This window comes from Sinohyriopsis cumingii, chromosome 6, assembly GCF_028554795.1.
Source record: "Sinohyriopsis cumingii isolate HCF-2022 chromosome 6, ASM2855479v2, whole genome shotgun sequence".
Lineage (NCBI taxonomy): Eukaryota > Metazoa > Mollusca > Bivalvia > Unionida > Unionidae > Sinohyriopsis > Sinohyriopsis cumingii.
In genome coordinates this window covers 77,752,455-77,777,548 of record NC_142966.1, presented here as the reverse complement: position 1 = coordinate 77,777,548, position 25,094 = coordinate 77,752,455, and the positions used below count along the sequence as shown (strand labels likewise).

Here is a 25,094-nt window from a genome sequence, read left to right as displayed (position 1 = left end):
TATTCTGGTCAGCTGTGGCCAAACTGCATAATAGCTAAAGGTTAGTCTCAAATACACAAGCAAGAAAGCCAGAAAGATAAAAGTTAATCCCGCTTATCGACGCAGCTATTTTGTGAAAACAACTGACCCTCAGTCATAATTCAAAGAAACCATGTTCTAGACTATTGTGTGTTATGCAAGCATGAGCCATAGATTGGCAGATAAAGGATTCCCAGTTCTGTAGAACTAAAGGTACCTAAATAGGCAGCCTCACGGTACCGTACATGTGGCAACTATTTTCCCCTTGTTGTGTATCAGACCTTATTTCCTTACTGTCAACAGCATTTAGTATTGTTTCCTATGAAACATGTATTCTGAATTAGTTTTTTGAGGACACATGAAGCATGTTATGTATTTTCATTCCATGATTCGTCTCCAAGGGATGTACTTCATTCAGCACATGTTTAAACCTATACTGTACATGTGGTGGCACCATTATGTAAATACATTCAGTATTCTCATTGCGAGCGTTGAATCAACCTGTTTTGTTGTTCGCTGTGCTGTCATACTGGGATCACATTTTAATGTGTTAGGTATTTCCATTTTCAAGGCAAAATAAAAACGTAATTACTGGTGCACTGATATAAAATGTTCAATGCAGTAATGCATAAACAAACAATAATTGAGTCAAAAGGGAGAGGTAGTGTTATAGCAACTTGCGTTTGCTCAATTTTTGTCATCGTTCAATCTAGTTATACACAAATCTAAATTAGACAGAAAAAATAAAAAAACAGAAAATTAAATAAATTACTTTTCAAACAAGTTTATACCATTTCTTTTTAATAATCAGAGATGCCAATCCGAGAGAAGTATAAGTGTAATTTATCTTAATATAAGTTTGCCTAAAAAATATGTATTTAGAACTTACCGTTTGCATCTTATGATATCATGGAGTTGTGGGTCCGCATATACATGGGTCATGCACTTCTTAGTGTTTATACCTATTCAGTTTGGGGGGTTGGCTTATATGTGAACGGGCTTATACACAAGTATATACAGTAATGATGATGCTGTTAATGGTTCTTAACAAACAGTACATGCAAGACAAGCCTATACAATATAATATAATCACTTTAAGAACATTTGTAGTGTAACTGAACACCTCTGCAGTCCAACAATGAATGTGATCAGTCATCAGTGTTTTTCTTCTAAACTGCAAGAAATGCAGCATAGTCCTACCAAGCCCAGATTTTCCATGTTAATAATTTTCAAAGTGACTGTATTGCTTACATTATTCAGATATGTTGCATTTAATCCTAAAAGAATAACTCATATATGATAACTTAAAAACGATAGTATTAGATTATTTACCACCAAATATAATTATATGTAATGCAGGGCATCCAATAATTCATAAGCAACTAAAAAATTTTTAAAAATGTCTATCTTACTGTGGTCAAAAATATCTTGGGACACAATCTGACTGCCTAGCATATACTATGCAAAATGGAAAAAAAAACTGAGAAAGACAATTTGTGAAGCATACTGTATTTCACGTTATTTTTCGTACACGAAAAAATAATTATTAATTTCAGTGTACAAAAATTATATGTAAAATAAATAATTATCATTTGGTGGTACTGACTGTGTATGAAAAACAAAGGGATCATACCTGAACAAGTTCTACAGAACACACACTACTCGACAACCTAACAGTACAAACGTACAAAGTAAACATACATTTTCTGTCTCATTCTGCTCTAAACTCAAGAATCTAATTACAATAAAAATAAAAGTACTCAAAAAAATTTTGTTCTTATTAGTGAACGAGAGAGAGAGGATTATGTCTCAGTGTGCAAGCTCGTCTGCATTTAGAGCATATGTAGCTGTTTTGTTGTGTAATATTGGCAAAATGATTAAGATGGGCATATGATAGAACAGATTTGCAATAAAATGTTTATTATATCCAAATCAAAATAGAACAAGTACTTAAAAGACAGTATATGTATATATACGAATCGATTTAACGGAGTCCGTGACTTTCATATTTACGATAGAAAATGACTATGTTTTTATATTTTATGTTTGTATGACTATAATGAAACAATAAGACTAGTTGATCAATGGTCTGTGGTCTTCACTTTAGCATGTACTGAGTTGTAATTTTTGTTGGATAAGAAAATATCAAAGAGGATTATCACAATTGTCAGGTAACAGTCCTTTTTTCTCTTTGCAAATGCTACAAATAAAAACCACCCTGAATAAATATGGTCTTGTACACTGACAAAATTTTGCTTCATCTCTCTCTCTCACACACACACACACACATTCGCACACGTGCACATTAACTAAAATGTGATTTCAAGTTCTTTATTTTTTATTGCAATTTGATAATGAGATTATTGTTAATGTAAAAATACAAGTTGCACTTAATTTCTTGACAATGTGGTCTCATATCGTTGCATACTATTTACCAATAAATAATACCCATAACTAATACATGTTCAAACCATTTTAATCATTTTGCCAACATCACACAACATAACAACTACATATCCTCTAAATGCAGATGAGCTTGCACACAGAGACATAATCCTCTCTCTCTCTCTCGTAAACTAATAACAACAAAAATCTTTGAGTACTTTTATTTTTATTGCAATTAGATTCTTGAATGAAGAGCAGAATGAGACAGAAAATATACGTTTACTCTGTACGTTTGTACCATTAGGCTGTGTGTGTGAGATTAGGATTTTTAATGTAGTTTTAACAATGTTTCAGTCTAATCGCTATGATGTCTGCAGTGTGGCAGTTTATAGTGATGTCTAGCACTGAGGCATCATGCCGCAGACAGGAAGCATGATGTCCCACCCAGTCACATTATCCTGACACCAGGCCAACCAGTCTAACACTAACCTCTTAATGCTGAGCGCCAAGCGAAGCAGCTGTTAGTACCATTTTTGTAAGTCTTTGGTATGACTCGGCTGTGGATCGAACCCACGACCTCCCGCATCTGATGCAGACGCTCTAACCACTAGGCCACTGGAGCGGTTTGAAAGTTATGATGTTGTTCAGCCAAAACACAAAACTAAAGTAGATTGATGATGATCTGTCAAACTTGTTAAGGTATGATCCCTTTATTTTTCATACACAGTCAGTTCCACCAAATGATATATATATATATATATATATGCAGTATGATTTCCAGAGGGGTCACATGACCCCCTTGACTTATGCTGCAGGCGCCCATGCTTATGCATCAATCATTGTATTTTCTTACCAACCATTAATTATTAATTTTTGTAAAAAGAAAATGGCAATATGCTATTTTCAATCTTTTTTGCAAACGTAAATCTTCTTAGTAGAAATTTTATGTCTGATAATTTAATGGATTTTTTCAATAAATACAAAGTGATATGTACGAAAAATTATCATCCATTTAAATAATAATTATTTTTATAACTGGATTGTGTACAAAAATTTAAAGGGTATGAAAAAAATACATGAAATACGGTAGTTTGTTTTGTACCATTAGTGACAAAGATAACCTGTGAAATGCAGTAAGTTTTGTGCCAATAGTGACAAAAAATAATAACATTATATGCTTTGTACCAGTAGTGACAAAGTTTATGACATAATGAAAAATGCACAAAATTACGAGTCAAATTTATTCCATGTTAATCATCTTTTAAAAATCTGATAAGTTCTAAGTTAAGGATGAATAGAAAATAAATCACCATTAAAAAAAACACATATACAAAGATACAATTTGATTAATATTAAAACAAGACAATAAAACAAATCACAGTCTATATGAAAGTTGTGACCTTTATGTGAATACTACATAGGTGTATGTAATAAAGGCATATTGTGATTGCATCAAATGCAAATAGACAAAAAAAGTTGTATCTCCCAGGTACCCTGATCAGCATAAATTCCAAAAGCCTCAATTTATTTACAACTTTGCTACCATGTTAACATAAAAACATACTGAATGCAGAAAATTCAAACTATCAAAATGAATATTTATGCAACTTGCTTGACATATGAACCAATCTGGTTCAAATACTATGAACAATTTGAGAGTCAGAAAGACAGACAGACATAGTCATAGCTATATCTCATGTATTACATAATGGGAGCATAAAAAGTGCATTAAATCAATGAAGAACATATGAATCTCTAAGAAAGAGGCATGGCTTTTTTTATTTTGTGGGTGCTGAATGCCATTTTTCAGCACATAATAGGCTACATATGGCAGCAAGTACATCCGGTTAAGAAAGAACCAAGGAAATACAGAATGCCACTGGTAAGCTTTCTCATATAGCTACTTTGGTCAAACAAAGACTCGAACACACACAGACAAAGGTGAGATGTGCGAGTGATCTGTAAATGTAAGTGCCACTCAGTCACCCAGGGCCCAAGAAAGATGCAAAAAGCTCACAGGTAAGAAGGAAATAATTTTACAAAAGAATAAATTCCAGCTAAGTATGCAAGTTAAACCTGTCTTCATTGTGATAATATCAGTAGTAACATGTGCAATTATTAAAATCTATGCCTAGATAACCTATCAAGTTGAACTTCAATTATCAGAATAACATTTACCTGAGGGACTACTCCAATGGCTTTTCGGACATTAACTAAATCAACCTCTCTGATGTTTTGCCCATTAATAAGTACCCTACCCTGATCCGGATCAAAGAACCTAAACAGCAGTCTAACAACTGTAGATTTTCTGAAACAAAAAGACTCCATATTATCTTTCCATTCAACATAAACATCACAGATTTAGGTAGAAGATAAGTAAAAAGATATTCAAACAAATTTGTCCAACTTTTAAGTCAAAGTAGGTACAAACATATGTCCAAGTTTTCCATCATATCTTTTGAGGGAAGAAAGGTGAGTTTACACAGAACATATGACATTACACAAATTCCAGTATTACAACTGCATAAAGATCACAACATTTGTGAAAATGATATAAGTTTAAATTATTATTTTATTTGGATTTACAAATGAATGTAAATAACATCATACACAACTAATGAATGATAGACAGTCCTGTCTATTGATCAAAGAAATTAAAAGAAATAATCTTGAGAAGATAAATGACAGTAACTTGGCATATTGTTCTTAAAACTAACAACATAAATGCCATTCTTTGAGTTTTAAAAGTTCACAAATCAAAAAAACTTAAAAGTCTATTGCAAATAAAAAATTACAAATGCTTATGTTTTTTGCACTCAAGGCTTAAAAACCTTCTTATTCTAATCAGTGAATTAAAGCATTACTGTATGGCCCTGTGCTAACTTGACTTGAATGTTAAATTAGTCTAAGAGTGAGTGAAGGAGGTTAAGTACAAGATTTAAACATGTATACCACTACTGCAGTTTACAATGTCAATGCTGAAGATGTATGTATGTATGTATGTATGTATGTATACATACATACATACATATACAGTCCTACCCACTTAGATCGACATCAGTTATGTTGACAAGCTGCCTATTTCAACAAAAAAGCAAAGTCCCGGTCCCTTGGTCTACTATTACTACCAAAATTGTCATGCTTATGTCGATGTCGAGATAAAAAATAAACGTACATGTCGACAGAAGCTTTTGGTCCGAGCTTAAACAAATCCTTTGTTTTCTAATCATTGATGTCGACAAGCTGCCAGTTCCGACCCATACTTTGTTCAACAATTAGTTAATCTTGCCAACAGGCTTTAATTTTCCTGCCTAATCATTTATGTTGGCAAGCGGCCAGTTCTGACCTGTGCTTTATTCAACAATTAGTTGATCTTGCTGCCAGGCTTTAATGTCGCGGTCGGATAAAAAAATCAAGCTTTTGTTTGGTCCTATAAAGTTGGCCTCTCATGGCAACTTAAACAAAAGCAATGAAATCTGATTGATTTTTGCACTTTCCAAAGTGATCGGTGATTAAAACAAGTTTACTGTGCTGTGACAGTTTCCTTTTTAACTTTATTTAGCATGTGTCAATATATACAATAGTATGCCTTCTTTAATCATATCAGCCGCATATCTCTTGTTCGCTTTTATGTACTTTTCGTGATGACTTCTGTAACTAAATACATGTACTGTTTAAACCAACTTGCTGACAGGTTTTCATTTCCCTGTGAATAGCCCCATCCACTTGGTAGCCTCAATAAGATGGGAACAGACTGACCAAAATCTAGGCCAATTTAAGTACATGTACTTGAAGCATGTAAATAACAACTATGCAACCATGTGCTAATGCCGACATTGAATATCGTAGTAAATGTTTTTCATATCAGGATGTGACAGATGCAATATTTTATTGTGGATTTTATTACACAAAGGTAACCAAAATGTAATTTGTCAATATACAAGTCTATTTCACACTGGTTTTGTTTTCGTGTACTCAGAATTTCCATTGTTGGTAAAAGCTACTCACTGATGACAGGTCACCTCTTACTGACGAATTTAACTTGTATCTTTTTCAGATCCCCCCAACATTTATCTCGGCATCTGCCTATGTTGACATTATTTCCTCGGGCCTGAGGATGTCAATATAAATGGGTAGGACTATATATATATATAAAATCTCATTTTATCTATGTCAAGTGGGAATCTTTTTTGCACAAATCTTCTACAAAGGTTTTCAATTAAAGAAAAGTATATGATCACAAATTTAAAATTGCTTTAATAGCTTTAAAATTGACTCATGTAATCTTCATATGTTACAAATATGCCTGCAAAATGTATTTTGTCTATGTCACATGCTTGTTCGCAATCGTGCTAATAAGATTTTCAATAGAAATATGCAAGTCCACAAAATGCATGAAAGTTATAAAAATGGCACTAGCATCTCGAAAATATAATTAGGTCATGCAACAGACTGAACTCTATTAACAAGGCGAAACTTAAAATGACCCTTTTGAAGGCCAACCATAAAATTTTAATACTGCCAGTTTTTTCTCTTTTTTTCTTAAGATATCTTTAAAAAAATTATTGGTCATGATCAGGTGCCGCATACCGACAGATAAGACAAGAGAAAAATGACTGACTATCATTGCACTATGAAAACAGCCCAAATTATTAAGATTTTAAAATATCTGCATGTTATATGTTAGAATCAACTTTTTACAGTTTCATTCTGGGTTGAAAATTGGGTTTTTGTATTGTACAACAGTGTGCATTACACACACCAAAATATGGTACATATAGTTTTGAAAATGCCTAGAAAAAAATGTCATTTTTCTACATCAGGTAGTTTTTGTGTAATTCTGCAAAAAGAATTTTCTTGATAGATGGATAAACATATGGAAATACATTGAAGCAGGCGGTACCAAATCAAGATGCTCCCTCAGCAAGCCATGGAGGCATAAAATAAATTATAAATATAATCTTCTTCTTGTTTTTAGAGTGAATGGTTTTCACACAAAAAAAATCCCTGTTTCTCATGGATGCCATTCAATTATCAAACTCTCATACAGTTCATTACTGTATATACTTACTTATAAGTTTGGTACAACTGCAAATGACATAGACCTTGATCTCCCATCTCATAATATGCTGCAGGTCAGGGTTTATCATGTTTGTACTACTGATTATTCCTAACAAACTGAATAACCCAGATCTGCCAGCGCATAATTCCACAGCAGATCTGGGTCTGTGCTGCTTGCAATTAGACTTGACTTATAGTAATTGTATATTAAGTCGAGATAGTGAATTATTTTGTAAATTATGTTTCTCTGATAACATTACCAGGTCACAATACATTAATAATAATAATAATAATAATAATAATAATAATAATGAGGACTTTGTATAGCGCCTAATATTTAGAAGCTCTAAGCGCTTTACAACATTAGACAACACCTATAAGATAAAAAACATATATAATGATATGATTACAAACACAAACACCATGAAATTAGAAAACAGAAAAAACATGCTGAGAATATTTAAGGTAGGAAACATTATTACGTCTTTAAGTTTGTTCTTGCAGTCGAAATAAGTGAGTTTTGAGAGCCCTCTTGAATGTTTTCACTGTGTCTTTGTGTCAAAGTTCAGTGAGCAATTCATTCCACATTGCTGGGCCCTGGTATGCAAAAGAACGCTGTTAATATGACTTTGTTTTCATAGTGGGAATAATGAGTATATGATTGTCAGAAGAGAAGCGTAAGTATCTTGCTGGTGTGTACACATCAGTGAGGTCAGATAGGTATGCTGGACTAGAGTCCGTCAGTGAAACGTAGCATAGAGAACAAATTTTATGTTTGATTCTGGATCAAATGGATAGCCAGGGAGGTGTGCTCTGATCGTGGTACTCTAAGTATGATCCGAGCAGCTGTGTTTTGAAATTTTTTGAAGCTTTTTGAGTAGATATTGAGATGAATCAGACAGAATTGAGTTACAATAATCCAGTCTTGAAAGTAATAATGAACACACAAGTGTTTTAGTGGCATCAACTGAAAGAAATTTGCAAATGGAGCTGATATGTCTCAGCTCAAGATATGCAGCCTTGCATATCTTCATGACATGTTGGTGCAATGTGAGAGTACTGTCCAGAGTAACACCTAGGTTTCATACTGATTGTGTGAATTTAATGTTGGTGTTGGTGATATTTATTGTTTCAGGTAAAGGATGTGAATGAGAAAGTCTTGTCTTGTGATCAGAATGGCCTCAGTTTTATCATCATTCATCTGCAGCTAGTTACATGTCATCCATGATTTCACATCAGAAATGCACCTCTCTACACCTTGGATGGTAGCATCAACTTCAGTTGAGTGGCTAGATTTGTATATTTGTGTGTCATCAGTGTACAATTGGTGAGACACTGAATGATGATCTATGACACTTGAGAGCAACTGAGTGTATATAATGAAGAGAACAGGTCCAAGAACAGACCCCTGTGGAACACCACAACATAGATCAACTGGGCTGGAGTGTTTTCCATTTGCAGACACAATTTGTGTCCTGTTGACCAAGTAGGGCTTGAACCACAGTAAGGCTGTATCATGAATGCCAAATACATGCTGGAGACAGTGAAGTAATATATCACAGTCTATTGTGTCAAATGCTGCAGACAAATCAAGGAGGGTGAGGACTGTAATCTTTCCGCTATCTAAAGCAGAGAGAATGACATTAACTACTTTTAGAAGAGTAGTTTCTGTGCTGTGGCAAAGGCAATATGCCAATTGTATATTGCTAAAAAGACTGTTTGAATTCAGATGAGATTCAAGCTGGCATTAGAACAATCTTTTCTAAGATTTTTTATATGAATGGGAGATTAGAAACTGGGCAGTAGTTCTTTAAATCGTTATGGTCTAGTGTTGGTTTCTTCAGCAGAGGCTTTACAATGGCAGTTTTGAAAAATGATGGGAATTCCCCTGATGAGAGAGAGGTATTAATAACATCAGTTAGTGAAGGCAATACTGGATCTAAGCACTCAAGCAGCAGTGATGTTGGAATTGGATCAAGTTCACATGACTTTGGTGCACTCTTCACCAGGATTGTACGTACAAAATCCATAGAGACAGGTTCAAATTCTGCTAATGGTTGCTGCTCAAATTCTGTATCCCAACTGTATGTTGATGATGAGTCAACTGAAATTGTGGTGTCAAGCTTATCTCTAATGGTTTGTACTTTGTCACAGAAGAAATTTGCAAACATGTCCGAAGGTCGACTGGAGAGAAAGTAGTTGAAAGTGGTGTACATTTGTTCCTTGACAATATCTTGTTAGTAATCTCAAAGAGCTCTTTGCAGCTGGAACTTCCATGATCTTAGTAGTGTAATGGGCTGATTTCACTGCATGGACTATATTTGTGACATTCTTCTTAGCGGCTTCATAGATTTGCTTAAGAACAGTGAGCCTGGTGGAAAGATAAAGCCTCTCAGCTTTACGGCAGTCTCTTTTAGCAGTGCGAAGCTGGTCCCTAACACTGCTATACCTTGGAGAACACTTTTGAATTGATACTCTGCACTTGGTAGCTGGGGCATGTTTGTCGAGCAATGAACGCAGGCAGTTATCGAGTTGTTCTGCTGTAGGAGGTAAGCAAGTTGTTAGGTTTTCTTGGATGTCATGCATTAGTTTGGTTCTATCTATCATACAGAGGTTTCTCTTAGTAGCAGATAAAGGTGGAGGGTTAGGGACTGATACATCAAGATGGCATATAATGCTGAGGTGATCTGATGCAAGTTCATGGGATACCAGGGAGGACTGTAGAATGCTATCATCAGGTCTATGAAGAATCCAGTCTAAAATGTGACCATGTTTATGGGTGGGTTGGTTAACTGACTGTTTGAGGTTGAAAACATTAATGGAATCTATGAGTTTTGATGTGTCTGGGTTTCCGGGACAGTCCAAGTGAAAGCTGAAATCTTCAAGAATAATCAGGTTGCCACCTATTGAATTTCCATACTCCAGGAGATTCGGAAACTGCTCCAAAAAGAGAGATTCAGTCAGCTTGTTTTTTCTACTAGGAGGAGGGCAGTATAGGCAAAAAAAAATGGACTGACCTTTGCTCCAGTGTGAGTGTGGTTTGGACTAGTTCAAACGATGTGTAGTTGAAATTAAGATAACTTAGATACCTTTCTTTGCTCTCTCCAAATCCAGTCTTACCAGAAAGACATCTTTCTGTCTATTTGTCGCACAAATAAAGGGAAATAACTCTTACAGGTTAACTTCCCTGTCTACCCACAAGGTAGCTACTATTATATCGAGTTCAAACCAGTTTTTTTTTATTATTACTTGAGTTACACCTTAAAGGATGCTTGCATTGTGGGGAAGAGTGGGAGGAATTATTTGTAATGTGATCAAGAAAGTATTCAGAGAAACATAGTTTACAAAAAATGTGCTTTCTCTATGATACATTACCTGATCATGATACATTAGGAGAATAGGTACAAGGAGGAAACAATGTTAAGCATCCTCCTTCTACCTGTGCCACCCAGTGGGAGCATGATTGCTCTACTAAGAGGGTGAACTTCTAATGTTAGTTTAGCACAACAAAAACATACAATTTGTTTATACACATACATAGGAGAGTCCTGTGGCATTTTTGACTTCATTATTATATCAAAATCACAAGTTTCCCAGGTGAATCCAGTGAAGGTGGCAAATTTGTGACTGGGTCAAAGGTTGTGCTTTGATGAATGGGGGAATAGTCACTGCCTGTGCAGCTACCCCAACCAATGAGATTCAATTCTCTCCATAGCAAGGCCATGTCATGCAAGTGGAAACTAGCGAAGGCATACTGGGCATGCCAGTCAGCTGACACTGCTATGTCCCAAAATGGACATTACATTCAAGGCCAGGCTGATGGAAGCTGCTCATATTTCATGAGCTGAAATCTTCATTAGTGTTCCTGATCCTGTGAGAGTTCAGAGTACACTGATTTAATAACTCACTTTAGACAAGTGACCAGTGCTGGGGGGGTATTTCTTGCATTTCTGCCTTTAAAAGCAGGAAGTTATTCACAGTTGATGCAGATATTGTTTGTGTAATGACTGATAACAACTAAGGACACTATAGGGTCCTGCATCTTTGATTTGCTTGATAGAACAATTAAGGAGAGGGAATGAATAGTTATTGCAAGAAGTTCTTAGGAAATAACATGAGAATGACTGAACTATGAGAATGGAACTGCAAGATGTTTGGATCTACAGATATTGTATGTAGCTCACACACTTTGCATGCTTAAGTTAGAGTTATCATAAACTGAAAGTCAGGTATGATAGCCGTTTCTGTTCATGTGCATGGATATGTCAGAATTGGATCAAAACCTGCAGATGACCTTGTAGTATTCCAAAAACATCTCTTCCATGAAGTCTGAGATCATGAAACGGTACCCCTTGACTTCTTGTCTTCAAAGAGAACAAGACAGAAGTTTGCCATTGGAGAATGGGTGCTAAGAGTGGACTTAGCTTCACTGATGAAGCACCAGTCATTCAACTGTTGTGATTCTCTCCAGGACTGAAGCTCCAAACTAATTTTCAATCAGGACATCTCTGAAAGAAGCCATGAGTGAAGGAGGAGTTTGTACATGGATGAATTAGTTGAAGACATTCCCTTACTGTGAGGCAAACGTCTAATGATTGTTCTACATCTTGCCAAGGTATGTCACCACATGTGAACTGTTCGACATTATCTGGACCATGTTTCATGGATATGTTCTATCCATGTTTGGAAGGTGTTGAGAGTGGCTTTCATTTCGAAGTGGTTGATATGAAGAGCCCTCTCTGGAAGCATCCACATGCCAATGACAATCACAGGTCCAGTCCAGTCATAAACTGGCATTGTAACAGGTTCACTCCCACAATGAATAGGCAGAGGAGCTATAAGAAACTTCCTTACCTTAACAATGTTTTGTCTGATACTTTCTCTGATGCATGAGTTATACTTTCAATTCAGCTGGGAGAAAGACACCAAATTAATATGTGTTAACCCTTTATCTCATAGAGCATAGTTACAAAGTGCAGCGCACTATAAATAGAACACCTGTTACCTAGTCGACTCCATACGCATACAGTTGCCTGTGAACTGTTAAGCAATGTAGTGTATGTTACGTTTAACAGCAATTTTAACCATTTTACATTTTTGGTACACATCTATTATATGTGGAAAAATTTAAGAGTAAAGTCCGATTGTTATAGCTGTGTAATTATTTATCACGGAAGAATTTTTTATGTGCTTTAAAATCTTGAGAGAACTTGTTCACCGTCATGTCAGTGAGGCCACGTGACCAACTGTAGCTGCCATTTCACATACTCGAAATTTACAAGTTTTTCGTCTGTGTCTACATCACTAAGTCATCTGAATTTGATAAGTTATAAAAACTAATTGCTGCCTACATCAATATCAGAGCTGTTACCTAGGTTATTGAATCTTGCATAGTTGTGATTTTTAATCGTAAAAACTTCGTAAGTACTGAATGAAATCCGCGACCACTATTTTGGAGAGTGGAGATTACGACCCAGTTACTTTAAATAGCAAATATCGACCAGTGTATAAACACTGACCACGTGACCTGACGTAATTGTCATTCGTAGAAATGAATGTAGTATCTAATAGGGGGTTTTCCCCCGAAGGTGGCATTATGAAAACTGGTTTAAAATGGTTGATGTTTACAGCCGACGTCAAAAGGCGCTTCCATGCGACTTGAGTAGAGGCGTCAAAAGGCGCTTCCATGTGAATGGTGTAGAGGCGTCCAAAGACACTTGCATGAGGTAAAGGGTTAAGTGTTCCATATCTAGATGGACAAAATGTTGTGAAGGGATAAGGTCCGACTTCTCTACATTGATTATCCACCCCAAGTGCAAATAAGAGCAGTAAGGTTGTTGATGTTGTGAACCAAAAACCATACTTACTGAATGACCGACTAGGAATGCTACCATTTCCGTGGAGAGCCCCCCAAACTAGGATATGATCTGATCTAATGTCTTCCTGAAGGTCCAACTGCAATGTCTGGTTGCTGTTCTCTCCAATGAATGAATGATTCTTATGACGTATAAGAGAGAAAGATGCCAAGTGATAAGGGGTCCATAGCTAGATGGACCATAATGTAGAAGGGACAAGGTCAGATTTTCTACATTGATTATCCATCACACAATATGGGAAGTAAGATTGCTAATGTAGTCAACCATAAACCAACATTACCCATTTTTCTGTGGTGTGTCATGCAGGCAAGTTTCTGCAGCAGATTTTCTGAATTCTTAGTGAAGGCCCAAAGACTTAGATGGGGGTTGCATGAAACAGTATATTGAAGGATTTGATAGACAAGTAAAAACTGATCAAGTGCTAGTTGCATCTCTTTCACAGGTCTCAATTTCCATTGAACTTTATACCAGAAATGTTAAGGAATGGAAGCCCTGTTTGTGTGGTTTTACAATATCTACACCACTCTTGACAAGAAGAAAAATGGATTTCTGTGTAAAAACATCAAGAATTTGGACACGAAGTGTCTGTTAAAATCTATTGGAGCATGATTGTTTTTGCAGCCCTTGAACTTCTTTTTAAAACTGTTGGCCCAAATATTTTTGTACCAAGTGGTGCACATACATCACATGTGTGTGCCAACGAGCAAATATATACATAGACATGTTCTGTGTCCCTCCTCCATGACCTAAAATCTTTTACACTTCTTTGCAACTGGTTGCTATCTCTGTAATGAAGAGGAAGAACAAACAAGTACATACAACAAAATGATTCAGATGTGTAATAGCTGATAAGTCACAGCACTCAAAATTTTTCCAGTGAAATTCAATACAAATAATGAATGGTCCAATAATTGCAAAATATCAATAAAATCACTGGAATTCAACAGAATGTTGTATGACCATATAAAACAAGGATTTGACTTACTGTACCAATGAAAAAGAGATGAGGATGATTAAACTGAAGTTATAAAATGTATCCAGTTTTAACTGCATTGTCCTGAAGATATCGTAGCACATGGCAGTGAAAGCAAAATCTAATTTAAACCAGATATAATACTATCCACTTAGCAGCTAGAGAGGGGAGTTAACCTGTAATAGTTGCTTCCCTTTGTATAGATAATAATATACAAAAATATGTTTGTCCAGCTTTCCTGGAGGGCTGGATTCAGAGTTAGCAAGGAAAGTTATCAGAATGTAATATGATCAGGTCATGTGTTTTATGGAGAAATGGCCAAAAAGCTATTATCCCATTTTGGCCTATGCTGTCAATGGATTGATCAGGTCAAGTGTTTTATGGAGAAATGGCCAAGAACTAATATCCCATTCTGGCCTAAGCTGTCAACTTTTTTATCAGTAAGTCTAACAAATGTTAAATGATGTGGTGGATTCCTTCAGATTTTCTAGTCTCTGTGATGGACCAAAGACCACAGTCTGCCAACGTTCGTGTCACTGAGAGCCAAATGTAATAGTTGACTCACGGATCTTATGTCAACTTCATAAAAAAGAAAGCAAAAGAAATAACATTATTTACCCTGATCCGCTGCCACCAACAATGGCCACCTTTTTCCCTGAGGGAACTGAGAAGGACAGTCCATTAAGAATCTTCTGTCCTGGTAAGTATTGGAAATGTACATCCTCAAAGGTGATGCTGGACTCTTGTGGAGACACCAGTAGCAAGTGAGCTTTAGGTTTACTCTGAAAACAGAACCAATGGATGAAAAAAGACAAATTGAGACAAAAGACTAGAACATGGCCATGGTCTGCCCACCATTGAGCTTTTGGTTAATTTGTGTTGTTCATATCAAGATCTATTTGCAGTCTATGTAAAATGATTCTTCAGCCACCTGTACTTGAGAAACTGACCACAAAATGAACTTTAACATTCAGGTTAATCTTGGGCATGGACAGACATATAGATGTACAGACATGCACATGGACACAAAGGGATATTGCTATGCTAAGCTTCTGCCAAGGTAACAATAAAACTGACAGTCGATAATATTCTATGTGCTAAATGCTTCAAGTGTGCCCATTTTGTTCAAGTCTTTCATTTGACTGTTTATATATAGGTCAATAAAACAAAGTACTTATAAAACGATTACTTGAAATTTATTGGTTTTCAAAAGCTCATAGATGTCCAATTATATTTTTATTGTGTTGTATATCTAGTGTTTGCTCATTTGTCCTAGATTAATAAGTGTTTAATTTTAAACAATCTGAATCAGTTCAGTTCTATACATATTATTTCATATTTAATTTCTGAATTCTCACTGACTTTCACTCTTTCTTTTCAATCTGTTGTAATATAAATGGTTTTCTTAATTAAAACTTTCTATCCTTCTTTTTTCTCTCTATCTTTCTCGACCAAGGACATCATTCACCACAGCATAATATACATGTATAATTAAATTTTATTCAGTTTAAAAATTTATCCTCTATCTTCTACAGCAGGCATGCATTTTGGAATCTGAATCTTACTTGAAGCACTCTACCCCTTTTGACTAGTATCATGCCCTATCTGACCAGCACCCTGCCCTATTTGCTTTCCCAAGGAAAATGCCAAAGCTAGAGGAAATATGGTGCAAGTGTTTAAACATCTGATCAAGGGCCATAACTATAAACAAGATCATCAAAGTTTGCTGATCAATGAAGTCATCTGAGACTGTGTTAAGATATTAATTCATGGCAAATTTGGTTGAAATAAATGAAATATTTTGATCTAGTGTTTACATGCCATTGGAATTCAAATTCAATTAAGAGCAATAACTATGCAAAATTCTGTCCAAATGTACTAAACATCAATATCATTTGAGACCTTGTAAAAATAAAGATTTAACAACAAATTTAAATCTAAGTTGATTCAAAGCAATAAATACCAACAAACTGCACTCAATGTCTAAATTAAGTGGATTGAAGGCAATAAATACCAGCAAACTGTACTCAATGTCTAATTTAAGTGGACTGAAGGCAATACATACCAGCAAACTGTATTCAATGCTTACTTTAAGTTGACTTAAGGCAATACATACCAACAAATTGTGCTCATTGCCTACTCTAAATTGATCCATGGCAATAAATACCAGCAAACTGCTCACTGCCTGACTCGTGCAAGTCTATTTTGGATGAAACTTAACAGGAAATTAGACTGAAATCAAATCTATACATTGGCTGTCAGTGTGTTGACAATGCTTGTAAACAGTCAGATGGAAGGATGGTTTATGCTCGTGCCCTCATCTGATCAGCAGGGAAGAAAATTTTATAGACCAGCACTATACAGAAGATCAAGCAATACCGCTTTAGGGAGGACAGAAAGGCACCAAATACTACCAATAGTATATGACTTTGTAATTCTACAGCATTTTACCAGGTTAGCAAGAACTACGTTTTTATAAATATGTGATTCCCCCCCACCCCATCAAGCTGTCAATATATCAAAGGGCATAACCCCACAACCCCAAACCAGATGCACGAATCAAGGGTAAAAGTGCTACTTTATGCATGAGAATGATGTGATGTTCTTACATATTCTAAACTGGCTGCAAATAACTATGACCAAAAGAAAGTATCATACTTATTGACTCTAATAATAATCCAATAAGTAGGAGTGGTGCATGGTGATAGATGAAAACGTGAATATGATATATTTCAAATAAGAACTGAACTCAATAAGGCTCTACTGATGAAAAGAAAAAAAAATAATAACAACAACAATAATAATAATAATCATCATCAAAATAATGTGTTCCATTCAACCTGGTGTCAAACGTACATCTGTATACTTGTCTGTATAATCTCTCTATCCGACTTTCATAAACTTTCATATAAAACTTTAACATTAAACTCATAGTACTATTATCATAACATTTCAGTGGAATGTAGCCAGTGATGTAGACCATATACGGCTTTTGACAAACTTGTAATGCAAAACTTGACCATTGTTCACCATGATATTAAAGCAGGTAAGATAGGCAAGATAGGAATTCCTAGCTCAAGATTGTATAAACTTCTGAACTACACAGCTATGATTTCATGCAGCCAATGAATGTAGAAGACTTAAATCATTCAGGAACTTTAACACAAATCTTTAACATTGCTGATGATGCCATCACTGCAAGTAGTGGTGCAAAAATGACTAAAATATTATAACATGCTTAAGCATGTGAGACAATACTATAAATAATAGCAATGATGAAAATAATAATCATCATCACCAGTATCAAATGCCACACCTAGGGACATAACACCGAGGAAACAGTGGTATAAGAAGAAAGGGAATATTGGGATTGTATATTACTCCAGATATTAAGTAAAATTAGTGAGCAGTGATTTGAATTTTAGACAAAATTAAACCACAGGGTAACCTACTTCTTGAATCCCATGGCCCTGTCTTGGAACATAACCCAAAGGACAACAGCAGTAAAGGAAAAAAGTGTTGCTTGGCATCACACAATATTCTAAATTTATTGTGAATTCAACAGAAAGTTTATGAAAATAAAAGGGTGAATTTAATAGAAAGGGATGGAATCAAAACTGTAAAGAAAAGATGTTCTTTTTACTGATCTTGATGCAGGAATAATAAAACCCACAAGGTGAATGTGTGATGATGTTTAATTATATATTTTATAATAAGATAGTGAAATATATCAGTGGGAGCAAAATGATATCACAAAAGTAGCAATACTACTTTTATCACCAGTGGCAGTATTGCTTTTTGGACTTACTTTCTTTTCCCATTTAGGAAATATATCTACCATTATGAATGTTATTCAAATCTGTATTTCCATATTTACATCTCTCTCTCTTTCTTCTCTCTCTCTCTCTCTCTCCATCAAAATGAACAGATCTAAAAATCTGTTATGACTGTATACCCATGGTATACTATATTGAATCATAAAGAAGGTGCCATCAGAAAATGCACATAAATGAGCTCCAAAGAACAAAAAGTAGGCTTCAAATATTAACTTTATTTAATTAGTTTTCCACATCAATCCTGTAAATTATATTAATGTGACTGAACTTACATTAAGTCTTGCTATTCAATTTTCTGTCTCCCATATAGTATCATATATCTTTTACATGTGACAGACACATTTATTAAAAAAAAACTCTTGAATAAATAGTAATCAAATTGTTACTATTGATTCAAACTCACAGCACAATGCCTAAAAATGAAGAAGAAATCGAGCATTGACGAGTCTTGACTGCAAACTGAAATTAAGTGACCCTGAAATTTGGGTGCAGTGTCTGTTACCAAACTAGACTGGAAGCTTGCAAAGGCAAAAAATTCATTTTTGAATGCAGAAATGAACAAAATAATGAACCATACAAATAAACTCACAATCATAAAAATCTTTTGTTTAAAGATGCTATGCTGTGAAATCTGTTGGATGTGACTGCTCTGTGATGTTTCTACAGACTTCCACCCCAAAAAAGCTTACTGTAGTAATCCACACAAGAAATATGTTTGAACACAGTCATTAATTTGACAAAATATGCAATCTGATGCATTTTATGAATAAGCTAAATTTGTAAAAGGTCGCCATTATTGAATGTTTTTTTAAAGTTTGGAACTTCTTTTATCAATGTATCAATACAGCCATTAATCCCACTAGCACAGAATGAGAAAACAATCCATCATGCAAACTGATGATTTATGCATCAAAAAAAAATATGTAATAAAAAGAAAATAAATCTATGTTCTCTTGAGTTGATATAAGGAAATATTTCATTCATGAAATTTTGTACTGTCAACCTGTGACAATACAATGTTTTCCACTTCAGTCACAAAATATTTCCTATCTACTGATATCCTTAATATATTCTTAATATACAGTGTAATATAAAGATTGCTGCAATATAAGCAGAAAAGAAAACTAAATACAAAAACCTAACCAAAAACTTTAACATAATGTGTCATTATAATTTCTGAAGAACTCAGGGGAAGGTTAGGTACTGAATAAAAGAGACTGTGTGATTTGATTTTATTCTAAATATGTTGGGTAATGGGTTATATAAATATAAGTGATGGTAAAACCTTTGATTGAAACCTTTAACCAAAATGTGAACCCAATATAATTTCTTATCCCATGGCTTGACCATAGGGACATATACAAAGTTCAGGGTTGGTTCTAACAGTGGAGTGTGTGCTGGTATATTACAAACAAGAGGTGAACTGGCGATGTGGTTATGAAAATAAAATGATAAAAGACAACCTTATCCAAAATATGTCCCCATCATAATTCCTAACCCAATGATTCAACCCAGGAACAGAAGCAGTTGGGTGAATGCTAAGGAGCAAATGAGGCAAAATAATCACCCCAATGCCTGTCACTGGACCAAAACAATCCCCCCAATGCCTGTCACTGGACCAAAACATCACCCCACTGCCTGTCACTGCACCAAAATGATTACCCCAATGCTTGTCACTGCACCAAAATAATCACCCCAATGCCTGTCACTGGCCCAAAACAATCACCCCAATGCCAGTCACTGCACCAAAACAATCACCCCAATGCCTGTCACTGCACCCAAATAATCACCCCAATGCCTGTCACTGCACCCAAAAACAATCACCCCAATGCCTGTCACTGCACCCAAAAATAATCACCCCAATGCCTGTCACTGCACCCAAAAACAATCACCCCAATGCCTGTCACTGCACCCAAAAATAATCACCCCAATGCCTGTCAGTGTACCAAAATAAGCAGAGAAAGTGAAGCTGAATTTATCTTCTGAATTTAGGTCTTAATCTGCCCACCAAGTTTTAGGCAACTGAACGATTTCACATTTTGGATATATATCAAGTCCTGCTATTTTTCTGTTTAAATGCAATGTAAAACTAAATAAACATAGTTTTGCTGTGCTTTCTGATAAACTTCTGTTTCATTTTAATCATTATGTATGCAACTGTATTGTAATCTATGAGATTTGCCAAAATTTCACACATGAAGCTAGAGTGAGAAAAATTCCATATATTGGTCGATAAATCACAAGAAAATTGTTACTCTGGAGGTTTCTAGACTGACTGCCAGCAAAGGAAAACAAGATTATTTCCTATATTATTCTGTACAAGCAGGAAAAGAAGTCTTATACTTTGATGTCTGCTACCTGTTTTTGATAGCAACCTATTTTCAAGTTTACCAACTTTTACCAAAGCAGTAATGAGAAAAGGAGAGAATGTGACAGTATTATATTCCAAATATAAAAGGAATCAGATAATGGCTCACTAAGATAGAAATGGGTAAGTAAGATAGAAATGGGTCAGTCAGATAGAAATGGGTCACTAAGATAAAAAAGGTCACTAAGATATAAATGGGTTGGTAAGATAGAAATGGGTCACTAAGGGTCACTAAGATAGAAATGGGTCAGTAAGATAAAAATGGGTCAGTAAGATAGAAATGGGTCAGTAGGATAAAATTGGGTCAGTAAGTTAGAAATGGGTCACTAAGATAAAAATGGGTCAGTAAGATAGAAATGGGAAACTAAGACAGAAATGGGTAATTAAGATAGAAATGGGTCAGAAAGATAGAAATGAGTCACTAAGATAAAAATGGGTCAGTAAGATAGAGATGGGTCAGTCAGATAAAAATGATTCACTAAGATAGAAGTGGGTAAATAAGATAGAAATGGGTCAGTAAGATAAAAATGGGTCAATAAGATAGAAATGGGTCAGTAAGATAAAAACGGGACTCTAAGATAGAAATGGGTCACTAAGATAGAAATGGGTCACAAAGATAGAAATGAGTCAGTAAGAGATAAGGAAAAAAAGTTTTTTTTTACTCAAAGCTGTCCAGAGACTCACAAAACAAACCCCAAAAACTTGGACAACAAAGTGCTAGATGACCCCATTTTTGTGTCCTAAATAAAAACATCTCAGCAAATTCAACTAATGATGATAGCAACACAAGACTGTAATTTACACATATTTTAACAAAAAGGGCATTTTTACACACACAATCTTGTCATAGTCTTACCGCTATATTAGGCTCTATATGTAGAAGATTAAACATGGTCTGCATATCAATCAGCGACTGGCGCACTTCTCTGTATACAGAGCCCAGAAAGTTAAGAGGAAGAGACAGCTGGAACAGTAAACCATTCACCATTACCAAATCACCCACAGTCATGGTACCTGGAAAATTGAAAATGCAATTTTAAAGTTGATATGTGCAAAGTTTCTTGAAAACTCTACACATGCATACAGTTCTTTAAGTTGTTCTAAAGTATTAGCAATATAAACAACCTCATAGTGCACATTCCAGACAATAATTAAAAGTCTTTGGTCACACACTGACACCTAGAGACTGAACTTCATTGTCATAAATATATAAAAATTCTTAAGGACCTATTAGCATCCATGACAAGACTGGAAAATAATAATACTTCAAGTTTTTCTATCATAGATCAAAACATTGTACCAAAGACATCTACTTAAGACAATTAATTCATGGCTGGAATTTTTCAAATTAATTTTCATACGCATAATTTTGTTTAAATTGTCTGCAAGTTTCTGAAATCATCCCACTCTGTCACAAGTTCAGTGTTTATACTTTTTAATCGAATCTGATTCAGTCAATACATACAAGGTTTAGTCCTGTAATCTGTTTATGCTTCTACAAAATTGATTTGAGGTGGGATTGTTTAAAATCTAGTTAGAATAAAATTTGTCTAGATGATATTTACAAGGGAATATTCTCATTTTTTTCACAGCATTCTGGAAAAGGCTGACCTGTATTCTAGGGTCCGTGCTTCTCACAGTCAACGTCACCTCAACCTATATCCAAATTTTTGGCTAATAAAAGCTTTCGTGTACTTCGCAGAGTTATCAACTGTTGTGCATATTATCCATTCAAAGTTCAATGTAAAACAGTTTACATATAGTATTTTCTGGCTTTTCTACTAACTTTTGTATCAATTAAAAATTATTTACATCTGCAATTATGTTTCAATGTATGAGATTTGCACCAAAATTAACACATGAAGCTTATAAAAGTGAAACGCCATGCATTTGTAGCTGGTTCATGAGTAAATTATTACTATGTGATGGTATACTGGCTGATTATTAGTAAAGCTAAACAAGTTTAGTTTATATTTCAACCTGTAAAGGTAGGCAGACGGAACTAGTACTGCAAAATGTCACCCATTTGTCTTTAATAACCTATTTTACAGATTATCACCTTTTGCAGAAAACATTACACTAATGTGAATCAGACAAAGAAAACTGTAATACCGTCATACAGTTTATTAGGAATTTCTTTTGTTTTGATATCAAATGCTTCAAAGGCTTAATAAAATGGCTGTTTTAAGTGAATGTTTTGAACTGTAAAGATTCTGACCTTGCTGCATTCACTTCTCTGTACTCTTCCACCAACTTGGTGACAGAAAGCACTAAGAATAAAACTTTGATTTTAAAAAATCACAACCCTGATATATCGAAACAGTTAAGAAGAAGTTATGCCAGATTCTTAAGGGCTGTTCTATGTGACCCAGAGAAGCACTATCACATCTGAGCAGCCACCTAAAGATGCAATTTTGAATTTTAAGAGATTTTTATGATCAGAGTACTTATTCAACATGTTTTTAACTGCCTTTCCTGAGTCCCATGTATGTGTAAATGGAACATCCTGTGCAATTCCTGTAAGCAAAAGAACAAAACGTTTACCTGACATGATATTCTGGCTGGCCAGCACCATGATGGCAGTGAGTCCTACACTGAAGATGACATTCTGCCCCCAGTTCAACATGGCCAAACTGGTGGTCGTTTTCAGGGATGCCTCTTCATATCTGGCCAAGTATTTGTCAAACTTGTTTGCCTCATACTCCTCATTGTTAAAATACTGTCAATCAGAACATTTCAGTGTTACTCTCTACCTGATACTCATCATTGCTAATATACCGTCAATCAAAACACGTGTCATCATCTATGTGATACCCATTGTTGTTAGTATACTGTCAGTCAGAAGATTTCAGAATGATAGTCCTCCCAATACCCATCATTGTTACTATAATGTTAATCAGAATATTTCAGTGTCATTGACTGCTTCATATTCATCATTGTCAAAGTACTGCCAATTAGATCATTTCAGTTTCATTTATTTTTACACAGTTCTGAAAACAAGACATATTTGCAACTGTAAAATTATAAATATATGTGGCAATAAACACTGTTTACCTAAACACACAACGTAAAATACAAATTTAATCTAGTGTTTGATGGATGTGCAGACAAATGGACATATACATGCACAGATATGAGAGTGGCTGCTACGTACTGCTTCCATCAAATTGGGATAAACAAAAACTATCACTGCTGGTTGAGTTCAGCAAGTAGCTGCTTATGTTATAACTCTATAGTCTTACACTAAGCAACAGAAAAGAGCAAAGGTCACCAAGTTTAGTAAAGTTAATAAAATAATTTATTTCTCTAGAACACAAAGTTAAAATTTAAAAAGAAATTGCAGTATTGTGAATTAAATCTCAAATAATCCTAAAAGTTCTATGTGAATTAAATCTCAAATTGTCCTAAAAGTTCTATCATAAAACAGAAATTATAGAGTAATCTGAATGAATTCCAACAGTGTTCTAAATGAATTTCAATTGTGAATGTGCCAAAAGCTTGGAATAGTGTTGATGTGTCACAATGACATAATCTACACTGTCTCTAAATGAACAGTGATTTAGTCTGGAAGTATTAATAAGCAATTTGTAATTCCAATGAATAATTTAAATGTAATAATGAACATTTAAAACATCAGGTAGACCAGGTTTTTCCAAGGGGAATACCAGTCTCATGAACTTAGATTTACATAAACATGTTTACCTTCAAATATCAATGACCTAAAAATATAACTGAAAATCATAGACATGAATTAGTAATGCAATATGTTGTTTATAAAAAAAGACAATAATCATGTAGGCTCAAAGGTCATTCATAACATACCAAAAAATATACATAACACTTATGACTGGTAGCTGCTCACAGTGAAGGTCACTCAATCAGATTTTACTGTAACACGGTTTTACAGTACAGACTGTCATATCTGAAACCACATCATAACGTGTGATATATGATGTCCATGCAGTATGTGTTGTTACTGCAACCATTATTTGATACTCAGACCTTTTGTAAAGTTAACATATTATTTGCTTGCTATATATTTTTGCAGAATTTGCAGGATAATCACATATTTGAAATTTAATAAAGTCTATCTCAGAAATAAATAATCTAGTTTAAACTTTTTGAAAGTCTTAATTTCCAAATTGTGTTGTATCCATTTGGTAAGAAAACAGAAACTCACCTTAAGTATTTAAGCTATATACTTGCTTATAATTAGAGTCTAACTGCAAGGACTACTGACCTTAATCTGACATTGCATAATGCACTGGCATATCAGGGTCAATGCCATTGGTAGAGTTTGTGGGTTAGATTCAACTTAAATGCAAGTCAAGATAAAAGCTAGTTCATAAGTTTCTGGATTATTTCATAAGTAAATACAGTTGAACTGAAAACAACTTTACCATAGAAAAATAAGCCATTGTACACATGCTCAGTCCGACTAAAAGTACCATGTCTGTTCACTTTGTCATCTTTCCAATTATGACAAATCTTCAAATATGTCAAATTTGTTTATAATTAATGTTAATTATTTTCTGAATTCTAGTTATCTGAGAGTTAATTATTTCTGAGTAAAATTT

General features: G+C 34.8%; 1 protein-coding gene across 1 annotated transcript in view; it reads right to left on the bottom strand.

The window, feature by feature from the left end:
* Positions 1-25,094, bottom strand: part of LOC149797269 (iron-sulfur clusters transporter ABCB7, mitochondrial-like) — a 63,777-nt gene that overhangs the window by 16,161 nt on the left and 22,522 nt on the right. The window contains exons 9-12 of the mRNA XM_089961978.1: positions 23,062-23,236; positions 21,374-21,531; positions 14,932-15,095; positions 4,582-4,711 (exon numbers count right to left, since the gene is read on the bottom strand). Of these exons, the coding sequence (XP_089818104.1) occupies positions 4,582-4,711; positions 14,932-15,095; positions 21,374-21,531; positions 23,062-23,236 (627 nt within the window). The remainder of the gene's footprint in view (positions 1-4,581; positions 4,712-14,931; positions 15,096-21,373; positions 21,532-23,061; positions 23,237-25,094) is intronic.